Genomic DNA, 22350 nt, shown 5'->3' on the forward strand with positions numbered 1-22350 from the left:
AGAAATCTAGTATTGGTTTTAGGGCTGAAATTTTGCTGAAGGCTCCTCTGAAGAAGTTGACTTTAAATTGAGACCTAAAAAATGAATGAGTTGGACAAAGGGGATACCGGTACATTACAGGCAGATAAAATAGCATATGGAAAGACTCTGATAAATTGGTATGTCAAGCTCTTGGTATCAAGCTCTTAAATGCCTACCTGCAATAAGAATAATGAAAAGCTAAAGCAACAGCCAAATATTCACTGGAATTATGTTTGTAATTGTATTGTCATCTAAAGTAATTTGTGTGCTAGTACTGAGAATGCCTTAGTTTATTACAATCATTTCAAAAGAGTGCTTGGGCTTCACAAGTAGATCTGAAATGCTTGGCTTTCTTTTTCTAGTTTCAAAGTCCAAACATGATGAGTATATCTGTAATTAATTTAAATAGAATTACAAGTTTGTGGAAAGGTTCAGTATGTTCATTGGGAAGATACGCCAGTCTTTGTCAACCAGCATTTTATATATAAATCACAGAATTTCTCAATTCCTCTAATGATGGTGCATAACTAGAACTGTTCTAGATGTGTGGGAAAAAAGTTGATTCATTACTCATTACATACGGTGGATGCCTCAGGGCATCCACTTAATTCTCTTGTGGAATCTGAAGTTGACTACTGCATTGCTCAATAATGATGTACATGGAACTTTAATCTGTTTCTTAATTTCAGTATTAGTCTAAATACTTTACTTACTCATAAGTAATTCTGTGGAAATACTCATGCTAATTTTGTGGAAACTGGAAATTCTCTCACAGTTGTGAATCAGATATAGATGGAAATATAGGCAGAGGAGACATAAAGGTAGCTCTCCCTTCATACATATTTATATGATATTCTTGCTTATTCAAGAAAATTGGAATTGTTATGGCACAAACAGTTTCCTATTTTCCTTTTCCCTCAAGTTTTTGCTGACTAAATATTAATATATGCAGAGTTCGGGCAGGTACACTAACAACAATATTACACAGAACACTCATTACTAATATGTATAGAGTGTGTCAACACTTACAATGACATTTAACATGTATTTTCTCACTGGATTCCCACAATGACACTGTGAACTAATGTAGGTATTATTAGACAATTCATTTCACAAATGTAAACAATGAAATTTATAGAGACCAAGTGTCTTTCATAAGGTCATGAATTTAATAAATGTTGAAACCTGAAATTATAATGTGGTTTTATAATACCCAAGCCTATGTTTTATTTTACTAATCCACAATGTTTCAATTATCAAATTAGAAAATTAAGATGGTAGGATAGGACATAAATTTATTTTGTAACTCATTTCCTTAATCTCACAATCAATATAATGAAATTAGAGTGATTTAACTTATATTTAAATCCTGAATTAAAAATAGTTTTTTAAAGAAATAAAATACATAATGTGGATTGACTCTTTATGTAAGATGAACAGGGAAAAAATCTATTTCTGGTTTACTACCCCAGTTTCCTTTGACCTTCACACAATACAACTACTTATTTATTTTGCAGGAACACAAAATTTAACTTCTCAGGGAAAAGGGGCTTTATGACATCAGCGGCATTAAGTATGTTGATTTCCTCTAGGGGAGAGAAGGGGGAAAGGAAGCAACGGACACTGAACAATGAAAGAAATTGGAAGACCAGAGGAAAGCACTAATAGAAGGAAGGGAGGAAGAGCAGATGGTGTAGGAAGGAGACACGCGGGAGTTGGAGGGAAAGGAAGCAATTGGCAAGGAGTAGGCTGAATGCCAAATTTGTGAAGGATCTGAAGGGCACTGGGGATTTGGATGGGATGTGAGTCAGCTGCTTTTTACCAAAATATCATACCAACAAGGGAAATCAAAGAAACCTACAAAGACATACAGGAAGCAGAAAAGGACTGGAAAAAGAACTGATGACATACTCCATTCTAACAATTCTGCCTCTTCAGCATGGGAATGGGAAGTGTGAAATCATTTTTGTAATGCATAACTGTTCTCCTAACTTCATTACTGATTTTCAGATCTTTAATTTGCTCATGAAGGAAATGATAAGACCCTTCTATTTCTTTTTAACTATTTTTTAACTTACCTCCTTTGAATATGATTTGTCATTAATTGTCGTTCATATAAAAGAATTCATTTCAACCATCTAGGATTAGGGTGACCAACTATTCTCGTTTTCCCTCACATGAGGGGTTTTCTGGGACTAGAATTTTCAGTGCTAACACCAGGACAGTGCTGGGCAAAGCAAAATGGTTGGTCATCCTATTTGAGGCAAAAACCTTTCTTTAAAAAAGTTTATAAATATGCTTTTTCATCAGGTTAAAACACAGTGATGCTGTGAATTTTTTTCCACATTTTCCAAAGAAAAATGGATAAAATCCTAATTCAGTTATATAAGTAGATGAAATTGAAAAAAAAAAAAAAAGGTTTCTGTTTGGATTATGGCTATGATGAAAATAAATAACTTATAAGAAAATGATTTCCTCACCATCTAAATTATTTTTCAATCAATTTTAAAAAATAGAAGACATGTAGAATATTTGTAACATGCTACTTATTTTGAGGACAAGAAAGAAGAAGAATAAAAAATTCAAGGCACAGCTTATCTCAAAGAATAATACCAATCATTCAAAAGTACTCATGTCACAAAGGCTCATAGCAGCTAAGAATTTCAAACATAAAAAGATGAATGCTATTTAAACTCTTCTTTTTAAGTACTAAAATGAAATAATTTAGGATAAATGACAGATAAAAGTTATTATGAAGAAAGTAATTTTGAAATTTCAGAATTGGGTCTAGATAGAGCTCATTATTTACACTGTCTTGTTAATGTATTATCTTTTACTATATTTTATTTTGTCTATACAAAGTTACCAAACCACTACATCAATAATATTTTCTTTAACTCAATTTCCTAATCATTATATAATTTCTCATAATTGCTTAATTTTTTCAACAATAACTTTTAAAGTGTGTATAGCTGATGATATTAGAACCTGGCTAATCCACAATTTGGACTATAAACTATAGCACATTCCATTGAATCATTCATTGATTCATAGTTTAATTTTTAGTATAAATCTTTCTTTTTCTAAATACCAAGTGGTGAATAGTTAATTATCATCCTCTTTAGATATTCTCAAATATCTTTTTAAGGAAGACTTCTAGTCTTCAGAATAAATAATTTCAGGTTATCTGAGCTATAATCTTTGGCCAAACTTGATCATTCCTGTGCCATCTTTTGTGAAACTATCAAACCTTTCAAATTTTACAGATCTTTGTTATGTTATAGATTTCAATGCTAGACATAATATGCACTAATTCTTGAATGTACCAAGCCCCGTTTCAAGAGCACCGTAACTTCCATTGTGCAAACTAACTCTGTAGACACTTGCAAATTAAAGACAATATTTCATAGTGGAAACTAAGAGATAATGTCATCCTGAGTCAAAATTTATACTGATAGTGTATCTGGGTTGTTATATATGTAGCAAAATATATAGCACCCTATAAAAAATGTTATCAGCCAATTTGGAGTTAGGTACTGCATTAGCAAAATTTTTAGTATTTATCTGACAGGGTTGTTGTCAAGATTAAATGAGTCAATGTACATAAAGTGCTTAGAACAGGGCCTGGCACATAGTAAATGCTACATTAAGTGTTTACTATCATCATCACCATCATTTTCTTCTTCTTCTTCTCCTAGAGAATCAATTGACAGGTAAAAATATGCCCTATGGAAAGACAATAGCTTCTTCACTGAGTTTTCAAGTGGATAAAATGAGATAATAAAAAGCATTGAATACATAGCAGGTTCTCAATACACAATAGCCATTGCTATTACCTTGGTAGATTAATAAATTGTTAGTGTTCCTACAATAACCATCTCTAAAACTTGATATGTTTACTTGAAAATTTTCAGATTTAAAAATTGTACTTTTTTTTTTCAAATCATCTTCATGACAGACAAGAAGAGCTGAATACAAGGCATTAAATGCTAACTTGCAATATTCATTAAACATTGATTTCATATTTACTATGTACCAGATATTAAGAATTTACTTTGATTTCTGTAGTATTCACTTATTGACCTAAAACAAAAGTTTAATTTCTACTCACCAATTAGCATATCTCATACACAAATGTACACAACCATTTTGTTAATATAACAGTATCAATTAGCTATTTCATTTTATAATATATTAAAGTAAACCATATAGATGCTCTTGTTTCATTAGTTATTACCTAGGTATTACTCAATACCTAATAGTTTATAAACACATTTGTTCTTATGCTAATAATAATCAATTAGATAAGTTTTACTATTTTCTATTTATAAACCATCCTCTATGAGAGATTGGCTATTTCCCTCCATCTTTAGCTACCACCAAGAGAATATCCATTTCATAGAAACCCAAGACAGGATATGAGAAACTGATGCCTGGGACATTGTACAATTGTCTGTGATCCTCCCTCCAAAACTTTGCTGATTAATAACAAACTCAACTTTTCACTAAGATAATACTTTTTTTTTTTTTTTTTTTGAGACAGAGTCTCACTTTGTTGTCCAGGCTAGAGTGAGTGCTGTGGCTCTAGCCTAGCTCACAGCAACCTCAAACTCCTGGGCTCAAGCAATCCTCCTGCCTCAGTCTCCCAAGTAGCTGGGACTACAGGCATCTGCCACCATGCCCAGCTAATTTTTTCTGTATATGTTAGTTGGCCAATTAATTTCTCTCTATTTATAGTAGAGACGGGGTCTCGCTCTTGCTCAGGGTGGTTACGAACTCCTGACCTCAAGCAATCCTCTTGCTCATTCTATCTAACAATCTAACTATAGTTTTGCACGCATTAATTATTCCTAGTTTATCGAACCCTCCCTACTACCCTCCCCAGCCTCTATTACCCATCATTCAACTCTCTGTCTCCATGAGATCAATTGTTTTAATATTTAGCTTTTTGACTGAACATAATTTTTTTTTAACATTTGGCATTAGTTTTTTTCCTCAATCTTAACATTTTCTTTTTTCCATCCTTATGAAATATCTTAGACATAAATGCAATATTTCCAAAATATAATGAAATAAGATAAATATATTACTTTTTGTCAGGTATGTATAAATGTTGTGATACATCAAAAGGAAGACTTCAGTCTTCTGATTCATTTTTATGAGAAAATTTTGTTTATTACTAAAGATAGTTATGACTAACTCTCAAACACGTGAATTAAATCAGTTTAATCCAGTCTATTTCTAACTCTAAATACTCATGTCTGGGGGAAAAAAAACACCAGAGACAAACATCATCTAAGGTCTCTTTCAAATGATTCTGAGAAATATGTGCCAAAAAAGTTCTAAAAGATTCTCCTATCATGTAGGAGAATAAGAAAATGTTATTTATATATACCTGGTTTATAATCATCATGGATCTAAAATTTGGCTCAGAATCCAGGTCAGTGTCAGAAGAAATGACTTAAGAACATCAAAAAATACAGGTGCAGCTACAATTCAATTACATATTTCCCCTTTTCGTAGGGTGTGTCTTTGTTCTCACAGCTGGGAAAGGTGTACTTTAAATTTTCAACAAAGAAAACCACCACATTAAAGAACTCTAGAAATTCCTATAACCAAAACTGTAGCAATAACCATGTGATCTTCAATTGCCTTTCATAAAGATATTATGTGCTTTAATCTCCTGTTCATCTGCACTCAACACATTTGGCAAAGTACATTAACATTAGAAATGAAAACAAATCATTTGAATACAAAGCTTAGGAAAGAAGAATCACATTAAAATATCTAAAAACCAACATCTTTTAAGAATTTATTTTCATTTTTGAATAAAGGAATTTGAAATAATGTCATGTATTCTGTTTATATTCTAAGTTTCTGTTTTAATTATTCAATTTTAGTTTTGCCGAAAGGAAGAAAATAAAACAAAAACAATTATGATCTAAATGAAAACAGTGATTTTTCAAACTAAACTGCTAATTTTAAATCTATTCATTTTCCCAAATGTATAAATGTGCTTTTTACCTCCAGTGTTTTATCAGTACCACAGTCATAATTTATACAAAACACACAGATGGTCGTAGAAATAGTAAAAGTTTCAGATGTTACAGCTTCCTAGCATATGGAATCCTATCGTGGATCATCACTTTGGCAGCATTTAAATGATTTAAATGTTATTTATATATTAACATCTTGCCATAATTTCATAGTCATAGGTTTTTACAACTTTAAATTGTTTGATTCCTGATTGGAGGGAGTTCTTACATTGACTAGGAGCTGCTGATGTGCAGAGGACTGGTACTCTTTAATCAGAGGGTAGTGTCCTACTAGATATAGCACAAGTAAATGAAAACTCTATAATGCATTAAACATTTTGGCATAAATGACAAAATTCCATCTAATTCAATATATGATACAACAGTGAGTTCCAAGAACTTTTTAAATATCAAATTTACTATAGTGATTTTAAACTGTGAATGTCACACAATAATAACACACACACACGGGCACATGCAGAAAACATAATCTTTAAAATTAACTAATACCTTTCCAAATGCAAAACTAAAATTACCTGTGTTTTTTTTATCTACCATGTGAGATACAACATAAAAAGAGTTGTCTATGATCTGTGTCTAATTCCCATCTTTCCAGTCTGTCTTGAACCAGTTGAGTGAGATCTTGACCTCCTCCACTGCACTGAAATGGCTCTTGTCAAGATAAATCTGTTTGACCATCAAGTTGTTAAATCCAGTGGTCAATTCTCAATCCCCTTATAACTTGATCAACCAACTATAACTGCGTCAGTCACTGGCACCTCCTTAAAACACTGACTTGATTTGGCTACCCTTTTAATTTTCCTCCTTTCTCACTGACTGCTCCCTCTCAGTTTCCACTGCTCTTTCTGTCTCTTCTCCCTGAAAACTAAGCATTGCACCTCATTTCCTTTCTACCTAGAATCATCTCCTTGGTGATTTCAGTCTCCTGTTTTCAAATAACATGCACACCCTGATGACTCCCACATTCATCAGGATAGGCTATGTTATGCTGTGGTAAGAAATTCTCTGTGACTTAATACAACACAAATTTATTTCTCATTCATTCTACCCATCCATCATAGGAAGAGAGAGGTGTAGGGTAGAAAGTCCTGCTACACATAACTCAGGGACTCGGGCTCTCAGGGTGTCCTTTATATTTTAAGGGCACTGCCTAGAACATGTGGCTTCCTTGATTGAATAGTGGTAACAAAAGAGTACTGAATGCTCACTCCAATACTAGTAATTAATTTCTTTAATTTCCACTCACAGCCCATGAAGCTGAAACAGTCAAACAGGTCTGCCCAACAGCAAGGAAGCTGGGAAGCAGAGTCTTTCATCTGCCCAAAGAATGAAAGGAGGAAGGATTACATAACGAGGACTTGTATGTCTACCACAACTTTTTTCTCTAACCTCAACCTCAACTCTGAATTTCTGACTCATGTATCCAACTGCCTATTTGCCATTTAAACTTGGATATCTAATAAGCATTTCAAAATTACCATGTCTAAAGCTGAGTTCTTCATACGTCCCACTTCAAATCTTCCCTTACCATCTACAGCATTTCAATTGATGTCATCCTTACCTTTTCAATTGCTCAGGCCAATCAAATAAGGTGATCCCTGACTCTTCTTTTTTCTCACAAGCCACATCCAATCTGTTGGCAAATTTTGTTGGCTATTGCTTTATAGTACATCCAGAATGTAACCACTCCTCAATGCCTCCCATCCTAGCAGATTGGTTCAAACTATCATTTATCTCTTTCCTGGATTGTTGCAAAGGCTTGCAACTGGTCTCCCTGCTTCTGCTGAGAAGCCCCTGATGCTTCTCACCTTACTTAGAAGAAAAGCCAAACTATTTACAACATTTGTAAGATCCTACACAATCTGGCTATCTTTCACCCCAACTCTGCAACACTATCTCCTACAAATCTCTCCTTCACTTAACTCTATTCAGCCTATGCTGACTCTTTGCTTTTTGCTGAATATGTTAGGTATACCCCAACTTAGGGTCTTTGAATTTACTGTGTTGTGTGTCTAAAGCACCCTTTTTCCAGAGACTTGTATAGTTCCCTCCCTCAATTTTTTCATGTCTTTCTGTGAGGCATTCTCTGATCAGCCTCTATAAAATTTCAATCCTACCTGAACACTAATTAATCCCTGTACCCCTTCATGGTTTTTATAGGACTTCTTATAGTTTAACATAGTATATATTATACTTATTTATTTCGGTTTTGTCTGTACATACACTCATAGAATGTACCAGAAGGGTACTCACTGAGTTTTGTTTAAGCTATATTTCCAGTGGTAAGAATTTTGTCAGTAATTCATATTAAACACAAATAGGTAATCAGGAAAGGCATGAGGGGAATCAGCGATAATACTGGTTTAAATATGTTTGAATCATTAAGGTTGGGAAATAGGTTTACCGATAATGGTTCTTAAATCACTTAGAATATATTTTTAAGGGCAAAATATTCTTAATTGTGCATAAATTCAAAAGGCATCTGTTATCACTAGCGAGAGAAACATTTGTTCCTTTACTTTCCATTCCCCTGTGCTCTTGGCTTCATTTTCCAAAACCACTGTTCCCACATATAGTTTATGTCGCCATGTGACTTTTCAGCACCACTTAAAGACAAAACCAGGTCATTCTCACCCCAATCCCTAGAATTACAAAACTCCTTTGAAAGACTCATTCTAACTTAGATCAGTGCAGGAAAATGTTTGATTTTACTTCGAAGTCACTAAAAGTTTGCCTAACACAACCTTCTTTACTTTTCTCACTACTCAGTCATCATGCTAATCTGCTGACTGGTTGGTCAGAAATAGTGTAAGCACTTATTAGGTTTAGGTGGTCTGTGTTATAACTTTGTTCTCCTACACCTTCAACAATGACCTTTTCCTCACACATATGTCCTCCTTTAAATCTTGGCCAATTAATTCACAATAGACAGACATCAGTACATGCTGAACAAAGAAAATTGTAAAGGGGAATGTTGAACAATCATAGAATCAGTGAGAGCTTGGTGAATGAAGTGCTTTAATAACATCTTACAAGACAGAATAAGCAAAGAAGTCACATAGAATCACTACTGTCAAGAAGGAAATACATCATGACCTCCTACAGATCACATAATTCTCTCTTATATGAGAGCAGGAATCTGAAATCCAATAATCTAATCACACAAATTGTATTTTGTAATGAGATAAATTCATCCTTAACCATCATTCTGAATGAGATTTTATTTCTCAGAAATAATATTGAACTCTATAGAACAGAAAAGCAATTTAAAAAGGAGAAAAAACATAAAAAATCTTAAAGTAGTTTAAGAGGACTTCTGGAAACATATATAGATATAACTGATTTTTTAAAATAAATAATTTATATTGTAACACATGGAAATTTTATAGGTTTAGTTATTATAATAGTAAAATCATACATAAAAGCATTAACTCTAAGACATTCAAATAGAAATTATAGTTTTCTTTTACTGATCTCTAAACACCACACATTTTCTTCATTTATTTTCATGTCAACACAGGGAGAATTGAAATATATTCATTTTAAAAGAAGAACTGAAAATGGGAGCTAATACAAGCCTTATTTTAAAGAATCTACTTCATTTTTCTCTTTTTCTTTGTGAAGATGTGTAGTTAAACCTACAAATGTTCCCTGCTGTTGATTAAATACTCACAGTTATTCTTTCATCTTTATCATCCAGTGGAGAGCCGTCTTTCTTCCATGAAATCGTGGGTTCAGGATGGCCTCGTGGAGGTTGGCATTCCATTACTGCTGGCTCTCCTACTGCCACCATGACATCAGAAGGGTTTTGTCTGAAGTCATCCCGTAGTACTGCAGAAACAAGATTAAATCATTATACTCAATAGTGACATATACATTCCTTATCTCTGAAGTTCAGCAAGGAACATTTATTATAATAAACTACTATAATAGCTATTGCCATACAGCTTTAATAATCTATATCTACTTACAGACATCTGCAATTGAATAAAGATATTTGGCCTTAAGCATGCACAGGGGGGATAATTTGATATTCTTCATAGGCCAGCAGGCAAGCATATTCTGTGCTTAGTGACCTCACAGTTAGTGTTTGGCTTATCTTTCACATGTACTTCTTTTCTGCCTACTGCCTACATTTTTCTCATCCATGTGCTAATGATGGTAACCAAATCCTCCTTAAAAGAAAAATCAAAGATGCTTTCAAACATGCATTTAATTGAGTGATATTTTATAGATACTTAAAATTAATGAATCAGATTGTATAGTCATTGTAATTCAACTGTGTTCATTGTAAAAACTTTACACATATCTACAAAGAGACTACATTCAAAATCATTGTCCATGTTTTTCCATTATCACTGAGAATGTTAGAAGACAAGAGTAATCATAACAGCACTGGTACCAATAGCATTGTGTTTTATGTTCTAAGTTACTGTGGGCTTTTTTCTTTTTTTGGTATATACTATCTAATCCTTAAATCTATTCAGAATGAGAGATATTATTTATCCCATTTATACTATTAATCCTATATTTTAGAGGAGAGAGCAATTTATTATTACAATCTCAAGTGGATACTAATATATTAGGTTGTTAAGTAAAGAATGCCTGATTTTAGTAAGTGCAAAGTTTGATAGATGATATCTCATTTCATTTTGACGCTTCTTTTTTATATATTATTGTGAAGGTACATCCTCATTCTTTCAAATACACATCTTGTTTTGTAATTTTCTTTCAAATTTTTTAGAGCAATTTTTGTGAAACCATGGATAAGTCAAAAATTCATGTTATTTTTGAATATGAGTTCTGTCATGGAACCAATGCAGCACAGACAGTGCAAAATATCAACGAAGTGTTTGGCAAGCATGTGGCTAATGAATGCACAGTACGTTGGTGGTTTGAAAAGATCCATTCTGGGTGATTTTAATCTTAAAAATGAGCCATGTGGGAGACCTGAGACCAAGATGGATAACGATGAGCTGAAAGCTATAGTGGAAGCAAATGCTTCTCAATCTATGCATGAATTAGCAGAAAGCTTTGACATTACTATTCCAATAATATTGGACCATTTGAAAACAATGGGCAAGGTATGAATTAAATGAGCATCAGAAGAGAAATCCTCTTGAAGCTTGCCTTTCTTTGCTATCACGACATAAAGGGAAAACAAGCAGTATTATACACTTTGTAACTGTTGGAATAAAATGTGGAAAATAATCCAATTATATATTCCAAAAATAGTTCATATAGTAAAATTGTCCTCACTATCTTGATAACATCAAAAGAACATAAATTATTTGGCATCAGTTAGTCTTAAATCACAACTTTGCTATTTACTACACATGTAATCTTGAACACATTACTTAATACTTTTGTTTCCCTATTTACAAAACAAGGATGGAGATTACATACTTCAGTACGAAGTCCAATAAATAGTTATCTTTTCCTTGATCCAGTATGTAATAAAATGTGAACCATTTTAGTAACCTGATTTAAGATAGTACTTAAAATGTTTATTGTTGTTGTATGTTAAGAGCATTAATTTGGAGTGATAAACATTATTTGTATGTTAAAATCTATTGAATTTAATATTTGTTACTATAATTTTGGACTTGGAAGGATGTTCTTCTACTCCAATGGCATTAAAAGTGCTTTCATAGATGAAGTACTGCAATGTAAAAAACTTATGCTCAAACTGTTATTTCAAAAATCAATCTTCAACCTTGGTTTCAAAACCTCAAACAAGTTTACAGACTTACAAAAACCTGTATTTTTCTCTTTCAATTCTTTACTTTTCCTTCCTCAATACCAACTGAGTAGGTACATACATCTGAGTAAGGTATAACATCCACTCAAAGAATACCCCATTTTTTAATCTGTGTACTAAGACACAATGTGACAGTGTTAACACTTGGAAAATACTGCTTCAAAGAGGAGGTTTCTTTCTTATCTTTCCAAAGAGCAGTCAAGGAAAAAGCAAAGGAAATCTGATTGCATCAAACTGTTGTAATTCTAACTTCAATACTCTTCACTATTAATAAAATATGTAGACACTGAAAACTCCAGCTACTGTTCCTGCATACTAAAAGAACAAAATATGAAGACTTTCACCATTTATAAACTTATATTATTAGGTGTTAAGAATGTGCCACAAATAAAATGTAAGCCTTATAGAAAAAGCAAATGAATGGACCTTAACAAGCAGTAAGTCCCTTTGCTGGTTCACATTATTAATCTATGATAACACATCTGAAAAGTTTTAACACCCTTGAAACACCCCAAAATAAAATACTTTTCAAATAAAAATAATTTGAACAATTTTTCTATGTGATAACCTTAAAACCAGCTTTGTAACACTATATCTTATTTACAAGTTGAGATCATGTCTCAAATAAATCAATGAATAATAAAATTTCTTGCAAAAATATCAAAGGTCTAAATCAGATAAGTTAAGTTTTTTTTCCCCATTTACTATGTTATTTGGCTTTTTACGGTATATAATGAAAAGCTAACAAAATGTAATCCATTAAAAATTGTTGCTTAGATAATGCTCATGCAATTATTTTTGCAGCTGTAAGGCATAAAACTCTAGTACTGCCTATGGCTATGGGCAATTCTGCATAAAGTTATGAATTTAAGATTTTTTCCTCCCTTCTATAAAAGTAATTTTTCCTTCTTTTACCTGCCCTGAACATTTCCTTTTGGGGAAAAATAGTATGTGTCACATGATAAAATGATGTAAACTTTTAGTTAAATTGTTCAATTTTCTTAATTCATGTGTTTATTTAAGCCATTACAATAAAAATCAAATTCATATGATTGGTGGCATTTTGGCAGAAAAACCAATGGCATCCATAAATATTCCCAAATGCAGATCTTTTGAAAAACTTCTCCTTTCCCCCTCTAACATGTCTATAAATCAATATGTATATTTTAAAATATTTCTTGACTTAAATAATATAAAATGTTTAAATTTGGAACTAAATTTTCAAAAAGAAGGTTTAATATTAATTTGAAAAAAACAAATTTCATATATAGGGTACCCAAGTAGATATCACCTAAAAAGCTAATAAACCAGAATTCACCCTAATATTACAACACTGTCATATTTCTTCTATATTTTTGTAGTTTTATTTTATAATATGTGTACAGGTTGATTCATATAATTTGACTCAACAGCTTTTCATTTTTTGCACTCTGTTAAATGAGACAAAACATAAATTTCATTGACTTTTTAACTCTTGCCAGTTTTTTGTCTTAAAAAAATGGTTAACTATTTAATAAAATTAATCTTTTAAAACAAAAAATATATAATCTTTTTTTTCTGAAAAGCTTCATATCAATTTTAATATAATTCTCAAAATAAGTAAACATGTTTTCAAAAAAGAATTCTAAAATTCTTTGCAACTTCTCTGGGTAATGTTAAGATAGAGGGCAAGCCCAGCGTGGTGGTTCACACCTGCAATCCTATTCATAAATTAGGCTCCTCAGAAGCAGAGAGGCAAACCGCATAAAGTATAATATAATATAATATAATATAATATAATATAATAATATAGTTAGCAATGGCTAATGTTTATTAAACTCTTACTGGGTAAAGAAACATATTAAGAACAACTCTTTTAATCCTTGTAACAATCCTATGATAAAGTAAATTTATTAGTTTCATTTCACAAATGAGGAATTTATAAGGGCTTAGTAACCACACTAGAACACAGATATCCTGTCCATAAAGGAATCTGTTCTATCCACATTGCTCCCCCCCCAATCTGGTCTTAACAGAGAATTCACAATTCTAAATACATATGTATCATGACTCTTTCCATTGTAACAGAATTGAAATGAGAAACTTCCATCCTGACGGTCACATGGCTATCTTTGAATATATTCTGCATTCTGTATTTTTTCAGATATGTTTCATGTTTGGAAGAGGACACTTCAGCAGAATATTGAGAAATAGATTGCATGATTCATAATGCATATGCCATACTTCCTATCAATAATTTTTTTTATTCCCTTTCAAGAAAAACTTGTAATTCTTCTATTGTTTCAACCACAACATGACTGAAAAAGCTGTAACATAATAAGCATTTTAATTAAATATGGGCATTAATTAGAAGTGGGTACCATGGGAAAAACAGGGGAAGATAATATGAGGTCCTGGGATTTTTTTTTTTTTTTTTTTACTTAAAAGACTACTTTATCAATGAAAACTTGCAGGAAATAGTAAACTCTTGTCAACTGGGAGAAAGAAAAAAATCAATGAAACCCTTAAAAAATAGGTTATATTGGAAGACGAAATAAATGAGGAATTATATTCCTAAAGACAGCAACTCTATAGATGCTCAGTAACAATGCGCCTCTGTTGCAATGTACCACCATTTTAATTGTTTTCAAAATTACTAATCACTTACCTAGTCTTCAATTTTAAACAGAGAATATATTACTCACTTTAATGATACTTCTAGTTCTCCATCTGAATGCCAACTTAAATGCTGAGGTAAATACATGTTATTTAATTTCAAAGTAACTATAATTCTTTCATTTAACACATCTGTACTGAGCATATACTTTGTGCCTGGCAGCTCTGCTATCACTCTTATCTTTTCCTTGCAGTGAAGTACATATAAAATGTTTATGTCTACAAGAAACAATGTTAATATTCATCTTGTTGGGAAAAGGTAATACAATAGGGTTTTGTTGCAGGTTATTTTGAATTAAGAGATAGATTTTTCAGAGCTGGATAAGAAAGCATACATAATAAAGGCTTCTGTAATTATTTGCATTCCTACATTTTAGCTAACCAGATTACTAAGAAGAGCAAGGTGTTACTCTTTATACAAATGTGTTCAGAACCCCATAGTATTTTTAAAAATAAATTAATAATTCCAAAACTTTAAAAAATATTCACATGAAAAGGATGAATGTACGAAAAATAACTCAACCCATTGAAGAAGAAAACTAAATGATAACATGTAAAATCACATTCCCATGAAGTATTAGCCTCATCTTACACCACCATCTTCTAAAGCCAAGGAATTTGTCTTTTTAAATTATACATGCAAACATCAATTCTGTATAAAGTTGTGATTTAATCATGATTTAACCAAGATTTAACATGACTGTTTCCTAAAGATATGCATTTACTTTTAAAAATCTGACACTGAATATATCTATAATTACTCTTCAATAATTATGTCATCTACTTGTGTTTTTTTATATCACACAACTTTATTTTTAAACCTTCAATTATGCTTTGGTTAAGACCCAGGAAGAAAATATGCTGGTAGAAGCACTTATTTTCTTAACTAGTAGAGCTTTTGAAGGTTTCACAAACCTCTTACTCTCTATCCTAGAAAGAAGTACTTTTTTTCTCCCCAAATTGTATATTCTGAAAAACTTTTATAGTACAGAGGGATGTCAAGCATCATTCAACCTTAATTAACAATGAATACAAGCCATTACAAATACAATGAGAAGCTATTACCAGAATAAAAGCAATTAGTGGCAATTTATTTGTTTCTTTAGACAGTATATGATGGAGGAGCAAGATAAATTAAACACAGTTTTATGTTTCTGTATCCTCCTGGGCTGTAGAAATGGACAAGTCATCCCCGGTCTTTTAATGGTTAGAGTTACTTCTCGATTGGGTCCAAGCTTAAACCACATTGGCATTTGCAGAAATAGACACCATAAAGACATTTCCTATATCCGCAGTACAGATATTCCCTAGTGTTTATTACAACGGCACTAAGTCATCAAGACAAACGAAATGTAAGTTTGGCATATTAGATTTAAGTTAAAATCTGCAATGTATTATTCCAGAGACAGGATCAACATTTAAATAGTTAATATTCAGCAGACTTGAATGTCTGGGAGATTATTAAAAAATGTACCTCCAAGTAAGTCACAGTGCCAAAATTGTATGTTCTAACTCAAAGTCAGCAGCTTACTAGATGTTTGCATTTTATAAACTTTAAAATACAAACAAAATGGATTTATTAATGAAAACTTCTGTATGTATAGAACACTATTTTATATGTTATTATGTTTAGATACATTGATTTATGAGTCAGAAAACAGAAGTCAAGAATTTCAGAATCACAACACATAATCTTCCACTATTCTGTGATTTTAATAGGTATATTCATAATGACTCAGTTATTTCCATACAAAACAGAGAGTTTTACACTCTATCTTGATAGGCTTATTATGAAAGCTAATTATTTAATGTTTATACAGGACTTGCCATTTATATGGTACATTACATCTGCAAAGAAGTATTGCTATTAGTCACTATGTAAGGAATTGCCAAATTTCTCAGCTGCCAGTACAAATGGAAAGGAGGACAAAGAATGCCATTGATGAGGGTTTTTGAGTGCCAGAGCAAAAGTCACACTCAGGACTAGCCTGGCAGGGTTAGAAAAACACAGACAAAATGAGGACATCTGAGCTACGGGACCATGATTAGGGCAAGATAGGCATGCATTCTTTATTTCGTAAAATCCAATTTTCTATTTAGTGCCTTGTACTGAGAGTCCTCAATCAAAGAAATATACTTCTGTATTTATTGCCTAGCTCTTTGTATCTAAAGTTCAGCTCCACAAAAATAGGGAATTTGCCTTTATCACCACTGTATCTCCAGTGCCCAGAACAATGCCTAAGATAATAGAAAGCATTCAGCAAATGTTTACTATATTTTCTATGCACTAGGTAGTAGATATCAAATGGTTGATTAAATTGGCATGAGGCCTACACGCATGGTGCTTGAGGTTTAGGGTGAGTAGACAGACAATATTCAAATGAACACATTTATAATTGTGATACATGACATGAGGGAAAAGGCTAAGATGCTGTGTGAGAGAATAATGAAAAACATAATTTAGATTGGAGGTGAAGGAACATCGAGACAGTAACAGTTAAGCTGATGCCAGAAAAATGATAAAACAACCTGGAGAATTGTAATACAGGCTGAGGAGATAACCCAGGTTGAGGAAAAAAACATGGTACACTAAAGGATCTTAGACCCTATGTGGTGGGACCAGTGGACAAGCTTGGTTCAGAAGGCAGGGCCAGATTTTCTGGTCATAGCACCCATGATAAAGGATCAGCTTTTATTTTAATTCCCATAAGAAGCCACTGGAGTCTTAAGCAAAGTAGTCTTATAATGAAATTCTCCTATTTAAAAGTTCATTCTAACCACTCTGTGAATAAAATGGGGATGGAAATAATGGAAGTGGAGGGACCAATTAGAAGGCTATTGCAGTAATTAAGGGGGAAATAATGATGGTTTTATACCATTATGATGACACTAGATTTGACACAACAGGGACAGATTAGAGGTGTGTTTTGTTGGTAAAAATCAAAATCCCCTCTTGAGAGAATGAACTTGACAGAGGGAAAGATATCAATAATAACATCCAGGTTTCTAATAACTGAACATGCCATTTTAAAGGTATAGGAGAATAGACAGATGATAGATTTAGGTTATTAAGTATGAAACGTCTGATATCCTTAAATATTAAGGTTTAACAGTTGATATCTCTGGTATATTACTTTGACACTTGTTTTATTTTCATTGTGAAGGTACATCCTCAGTCTTTCCAACACACTTTCAGCTTGTGACTATTTTTCAAATGTTTTTTAGGGCAACTTTTGTGAAAAGTCAAAAATTCATGTTACTTTCAAATATGAGTTCCATGGTGGAACCAATGCAACACACACAGCTTGAAACATCAACACAGCATTTGGAAAGGAGGTGGCTAATGAATACACAGTACATCAATGGTTTGAAAAGCTCAGTTCTGGTGATTTTAGTCTTCAAAATGTGCCACATGGGTGGCCTGAGACCAAAGTGGATAATGATGAACTGAAAGCTGTAGTGAAAGTGAATCCATCTCAACCTACACGTGAATTAGCAGCAAAGTTTGACATTATTATTCCAACGATATTGAACCATTTGAAACAAATTGGCAAGCTAAAGAACCTGGATAGAAGGGTTCCCTATGAATTAAGTGAGTGTCAGGAGAGAAGTCGTCTCAAAGTTTGCCTTTCTTTTCTGTCACGACATAAAGGAAAACCATTTCTACACTGTATTGTTACCTGTGATAAAAAAAATGGATTCTTTTTAACAATCACAAGCATTTGGCCCAATGGTTGGATAACGATGAAGTGCCAAAGCACAGTCCAAAACTGAATATTCATCAAACAATAAAAAGCTAATGGTGTCTGTCTGGTGGACCAGCACTGGTATTATCTACTACAGCTTCATGAAACCTGGTCAATCTATGACAGCAAAGTCTACTGTAACCAATTGGATGAAATGATGAGAATGCTTGTGATTAGGCAGCCAAGATGGGTCAATAGAGATAGGCCAATTCTCTTGTAAGACAGCACACCACCACATGTCACATAAACAATGCTGTTCAAACTACAGAGGCTGGACTTGGAAACTCTCTGTCATCCACTGTATTCACCAGACTTTGCACCAACTGACTACCACTTCTTCCAGGCTTTGGACCACTTCTTGCAAGGAAAAATATTCACTTCTCAACAAGCTGTGGAAAATGCCTTTCATGTTTTCATCACCACTCACTCTCCAGGTTTCTTCGCTGCTGACATAAACAAGTTACCGTTAAGATGGCAAAACCATGTCGGTAGTTTAGGCACATGCTTTGATTAATTGTACTGCTTCTTGTTTACGATATAATACTATACTTTTGATTCAAAATTGGACATTTCATATTTAATGACCTAAGTAAATCTTCCCATGAGGAGGAATGGGAAACATAAGAAATCCTTATTTTTCTAAAAACTATTAACCATGGTTTGAGAGTATATAGGCTAATATGATATTTTTTTCATTGATTAAAATATTATGGTTTTAAATTCTGCTCCTTAGTATTTAACAGAAGATCAATTTTGACCTATTTGGACTTTTATACTACTATATTCCAAATCTGACTGCTAATTGATAACATTTCTTGATCAATTAATCTATGTTGTAATTTTTAGGATGGCAAATTTTAGTTTAGTTTGATGCATATCATGTATTTTTAACTTACTGAAAAACTCAAAGACTACTGATCCATTTTAATTTTATATATGCATGTAGACAACATATATGGATTATATATGTAAATGTATTTTATAACCACTAATATGTTGCGATGGCATCCATGCTTAGCATCAAATTATGGTAAAAACTCAGTTATTTTGTTTGGAGAATGAATACAACTCAAAACATTATGGGGCATTCCTCAGGACTGCCATAAATTAAGCTTAAATTAAGGGATAAGAGAACCAATAATATATTAAAAAGGATGTGGGATATCAGTATTTAAGGCTAAGAGAATCAATAGCATATTAAATATTATTACATAATTAGAATAATCAGAAATTTCACTGCATTTTATGTGCCCCAGTATTATGCTGAAACCCCAAATTTTTATAGATTTTATTTATGATTTGTTTATTCATTCATTCAAAAAAGTACAGTGCATCATATTTGGTGGTGGTTGCTAATAAGATAAACAAGACAAGTTCTCTGCTTTTAGGGCATTTATTTCAAAGGGCTCTTTTGTTTGTTTCTCTCTCCTTTATGTGTGTCACAGGATGCTTTGTTCAATTGAAACTTTAGGCAAAGGTGTGATATGCAAAACAGCTAAAGGGACATGGGGATGGTCTGCAGGAGAATACAGGTCTAGAGGTCTCACAGAAAAGGCTTGAAAGTGACTAGTTAGGAACAATGACAACATAACATGAACCGCAGCTCAAATTCATTGCAATAATACCAAGTGTCAACACTATTCTAAGGGCTTTATATGTACAAATTCATTTAATGCTGACAGTGAACTTACAAGTGGGTACTATTATCATCCTCATTTAAAAGGTAAAATGTACAAGAGGTTAAATAATTTTCTCTGGTTCTTATAGAGGTATATATTAATAGCATACAGCTAGTAAGTGATAAATTTGGGATTTGGACCTAGATTCTGTTGGCTACCATGGCCTGCACGTTTGGCACTAAACTCTTTTGGCCTTCTAGGAGATACTCAGACCTGGGTTTGTCTCTTTGGGGGTTTATATGAAAACTCTCCTTTTGTGCCATTTCAAAATACATCCAGCTAAGGAAGCACAGTCACTTTAAACTGAAATGTGGAGGAGTATCATTGCTAGCATTTCAAATAATGCCTTAAAATAAGCCTATATTGGGCCGGGCGTGGTGGCTCACGCCTGTAATCCTAGCACTTTGGGAGGCCGAGGCAAGCGGATTGCTCAAGGTAAGGAGTTCGAAACCAGCCTGAGCGAGACCCCGTCTCTACCAAAAATAGAAAGAAATTAATTGACCGACTAAAAATATATATACAAAAAAAAATTGGCCGGGCATGGTGGCGCATGCCTGTAGTCCCAGCTACTCGGGAGGCTGAGGCAGGAGGATCGCTTGAGCCCAGGAGATTGAGGTTGCTGTGAGCGAGGCTGATGCCATGGCACTCACTCTAGCCTGGGCAACAAAGTGAGACTCTGTCTCAAAAAAAAAAAAAATAAGCCTATATTACTAGAGCTTATAAAATCATAACTTTATATAACCTAAGTATAACTTCACCCATATTTGCTCCCACCCTCAATCACAAAAGAGAACACACAGTCTATGGGAGGACTCAAAGTTGTACTATGAGTTACTGAACATACGAGTACAAAATATTAGATCCCACAACTGTTTTCATCCTTTATTTTCATAAAGACACATATTTTTTCAAGCGCCTGAAAAAGACTCAGATTCTTTCTAATTAAAATATTTCCTGGGAAACAGAAGGGGTTGTAAAAAATAATAATAATAAAACATATACACAAGTGCTTCTGAACCCTCGTAAGCCCACAATACCAGCAGCTAAACAGGAGAAAGGCTAAAAGGAAGTTTGAAATTTTATGAAAGGGGGAGTCTAAAGGTAACAGTCTCAAGGGGGGAGGAATCCTCACAGTTTACAATGATTTCATTAAAACCTCTCTAGTAATTGGGAAGAACTATAGAAAATAACTACTGAATTTAAAAACAACAAACTCTTCTTACCAATGTAGCTTTGTACAGCATAATTAGGGTTGCCAATTATAACTTCCCCCCAACCCAAAGGAATATTCCAGTGATAGGAAAAACAAAGTCTAAATAGCACACACAGAAACACATGAACTAAACAAAGGGGTCTTTAATTGGTGACAATCTGCCTTAAATCACTATTACTATTCCTAAACATAATAACTTTCAGATCTGTTAATTCCTTGTATTTCCCCTATCACAGGCTGTCTGGGGCTTCAGAATAATAATGCCAAGTACCTAACAGGGCTTTCAATCTCCAAGGACATAACAAGCATGTGATTGTGTAGCTGCATGAGCTGCCTTTTCCTAACAAACTACACAGCCCTTGGGAGAGTTCACTCAGCCTTCAGCTCTTTGGCAGGCAAAGTTTAAGACCTCCTTTTGCTGATAGCTGGAATCATGCTAACAAGCCCTGACTAAAAGTACTTGGGATTAAATTAGTAGCAAAGCAAATCATTTTATAACTCTTATAAACAATACTATCTTTTCCAATAACAGTGTTTCATGTTATACAAAATTTATTCCTCCTCAGGAAGGATTAGAAGCCAAAGGAAAAGATATTAAATATGATAAAAGAAGTCAACAAAAAAAAATACTCTATCAAAGTGTATTATCTGGAATTATGAATCATTACTCAATGTTATTTGTGTGTGTGTGTCTATTTTTATCAGATAACAGAAATGGAATGCTTACAATGGAGGAAAATTCCATGCTAAAAAAGCACACCTTCAACAACTCTTCACCTGAACCTCACTGTGAGCTTCAGGTGAGTTTACTACATGCAAAACACCTATAATCAACACCTGAGAAGGTTCATGCATGACCTGGGAAGCGATCATTGCCTGTGAGGCAAAGATAAGAAACTCTGGTTCTTTCCCCGATGCCTGCAACTCACTCAGAGGCAGAGGTTCAGGTGTTATGATGTTTTTGCTCTACCAGTAACCCACCTACACAGCCCTAGAAGGCATGGTTGTATAATGTGTGATGGATTTTAATGCTGCTTTAAAAGAGGTGCTGAAGACCACCCTCATCTGCAGTGTCTTGACACATAGGATTTGAGATGCTGCCAAAGCCTTATATGGGGACAAAGTCTACCTTCATGTGCTTGCATGCAAAAGTAATGAGCCTATGTATGTCAAGTTGGTGGAGGGTCTTTGTGCTGAACACCAAAGCAATCTAATTAAG

At 33.3% G+C, this 22350-nt stretch overlaps 1 protein-coding gene across 5 annotated transcripts in view; it reads right to left on the reverse strand.

Moving 5' to 3' along the window:
- ROBO1 (roundabout guidance receptor 1) overlaps positions 1–22350 on the reverse strand; it is a 1079496-nt gene that overhangs the window by 135416 nt on the left and 921730 nt on the right. For all 5 annotated transcript variants that reach the window (XM_020284809.2, XM_076000874.1, XM_012737156.3 and 2 more), the window contains one exon: positions 9751–9908. In XM_020284809.2, the coding sequence (XP_020140398.2) occupies positions 9751–9908 (158 nt within the window). The remainder of the gene's footprint in view (positions 1–9750; positions 9909–22350) is intronic.

Source organism: Microcebus murinus, chromosome 1, assembly GCF_040939455.1.
Source record: "Microcebus murinus isolate Inina chromosome 1, M.murinus_Inina_mat1.0, whole genome shotgun sequence".
In the NCBI taxonomy this organism is placed as follows: Eukaryota; Metazoa; Chordata; class Mammalia; order Primates; family Cheirogaleidae; genus Microcebus; species Microcebus murinus.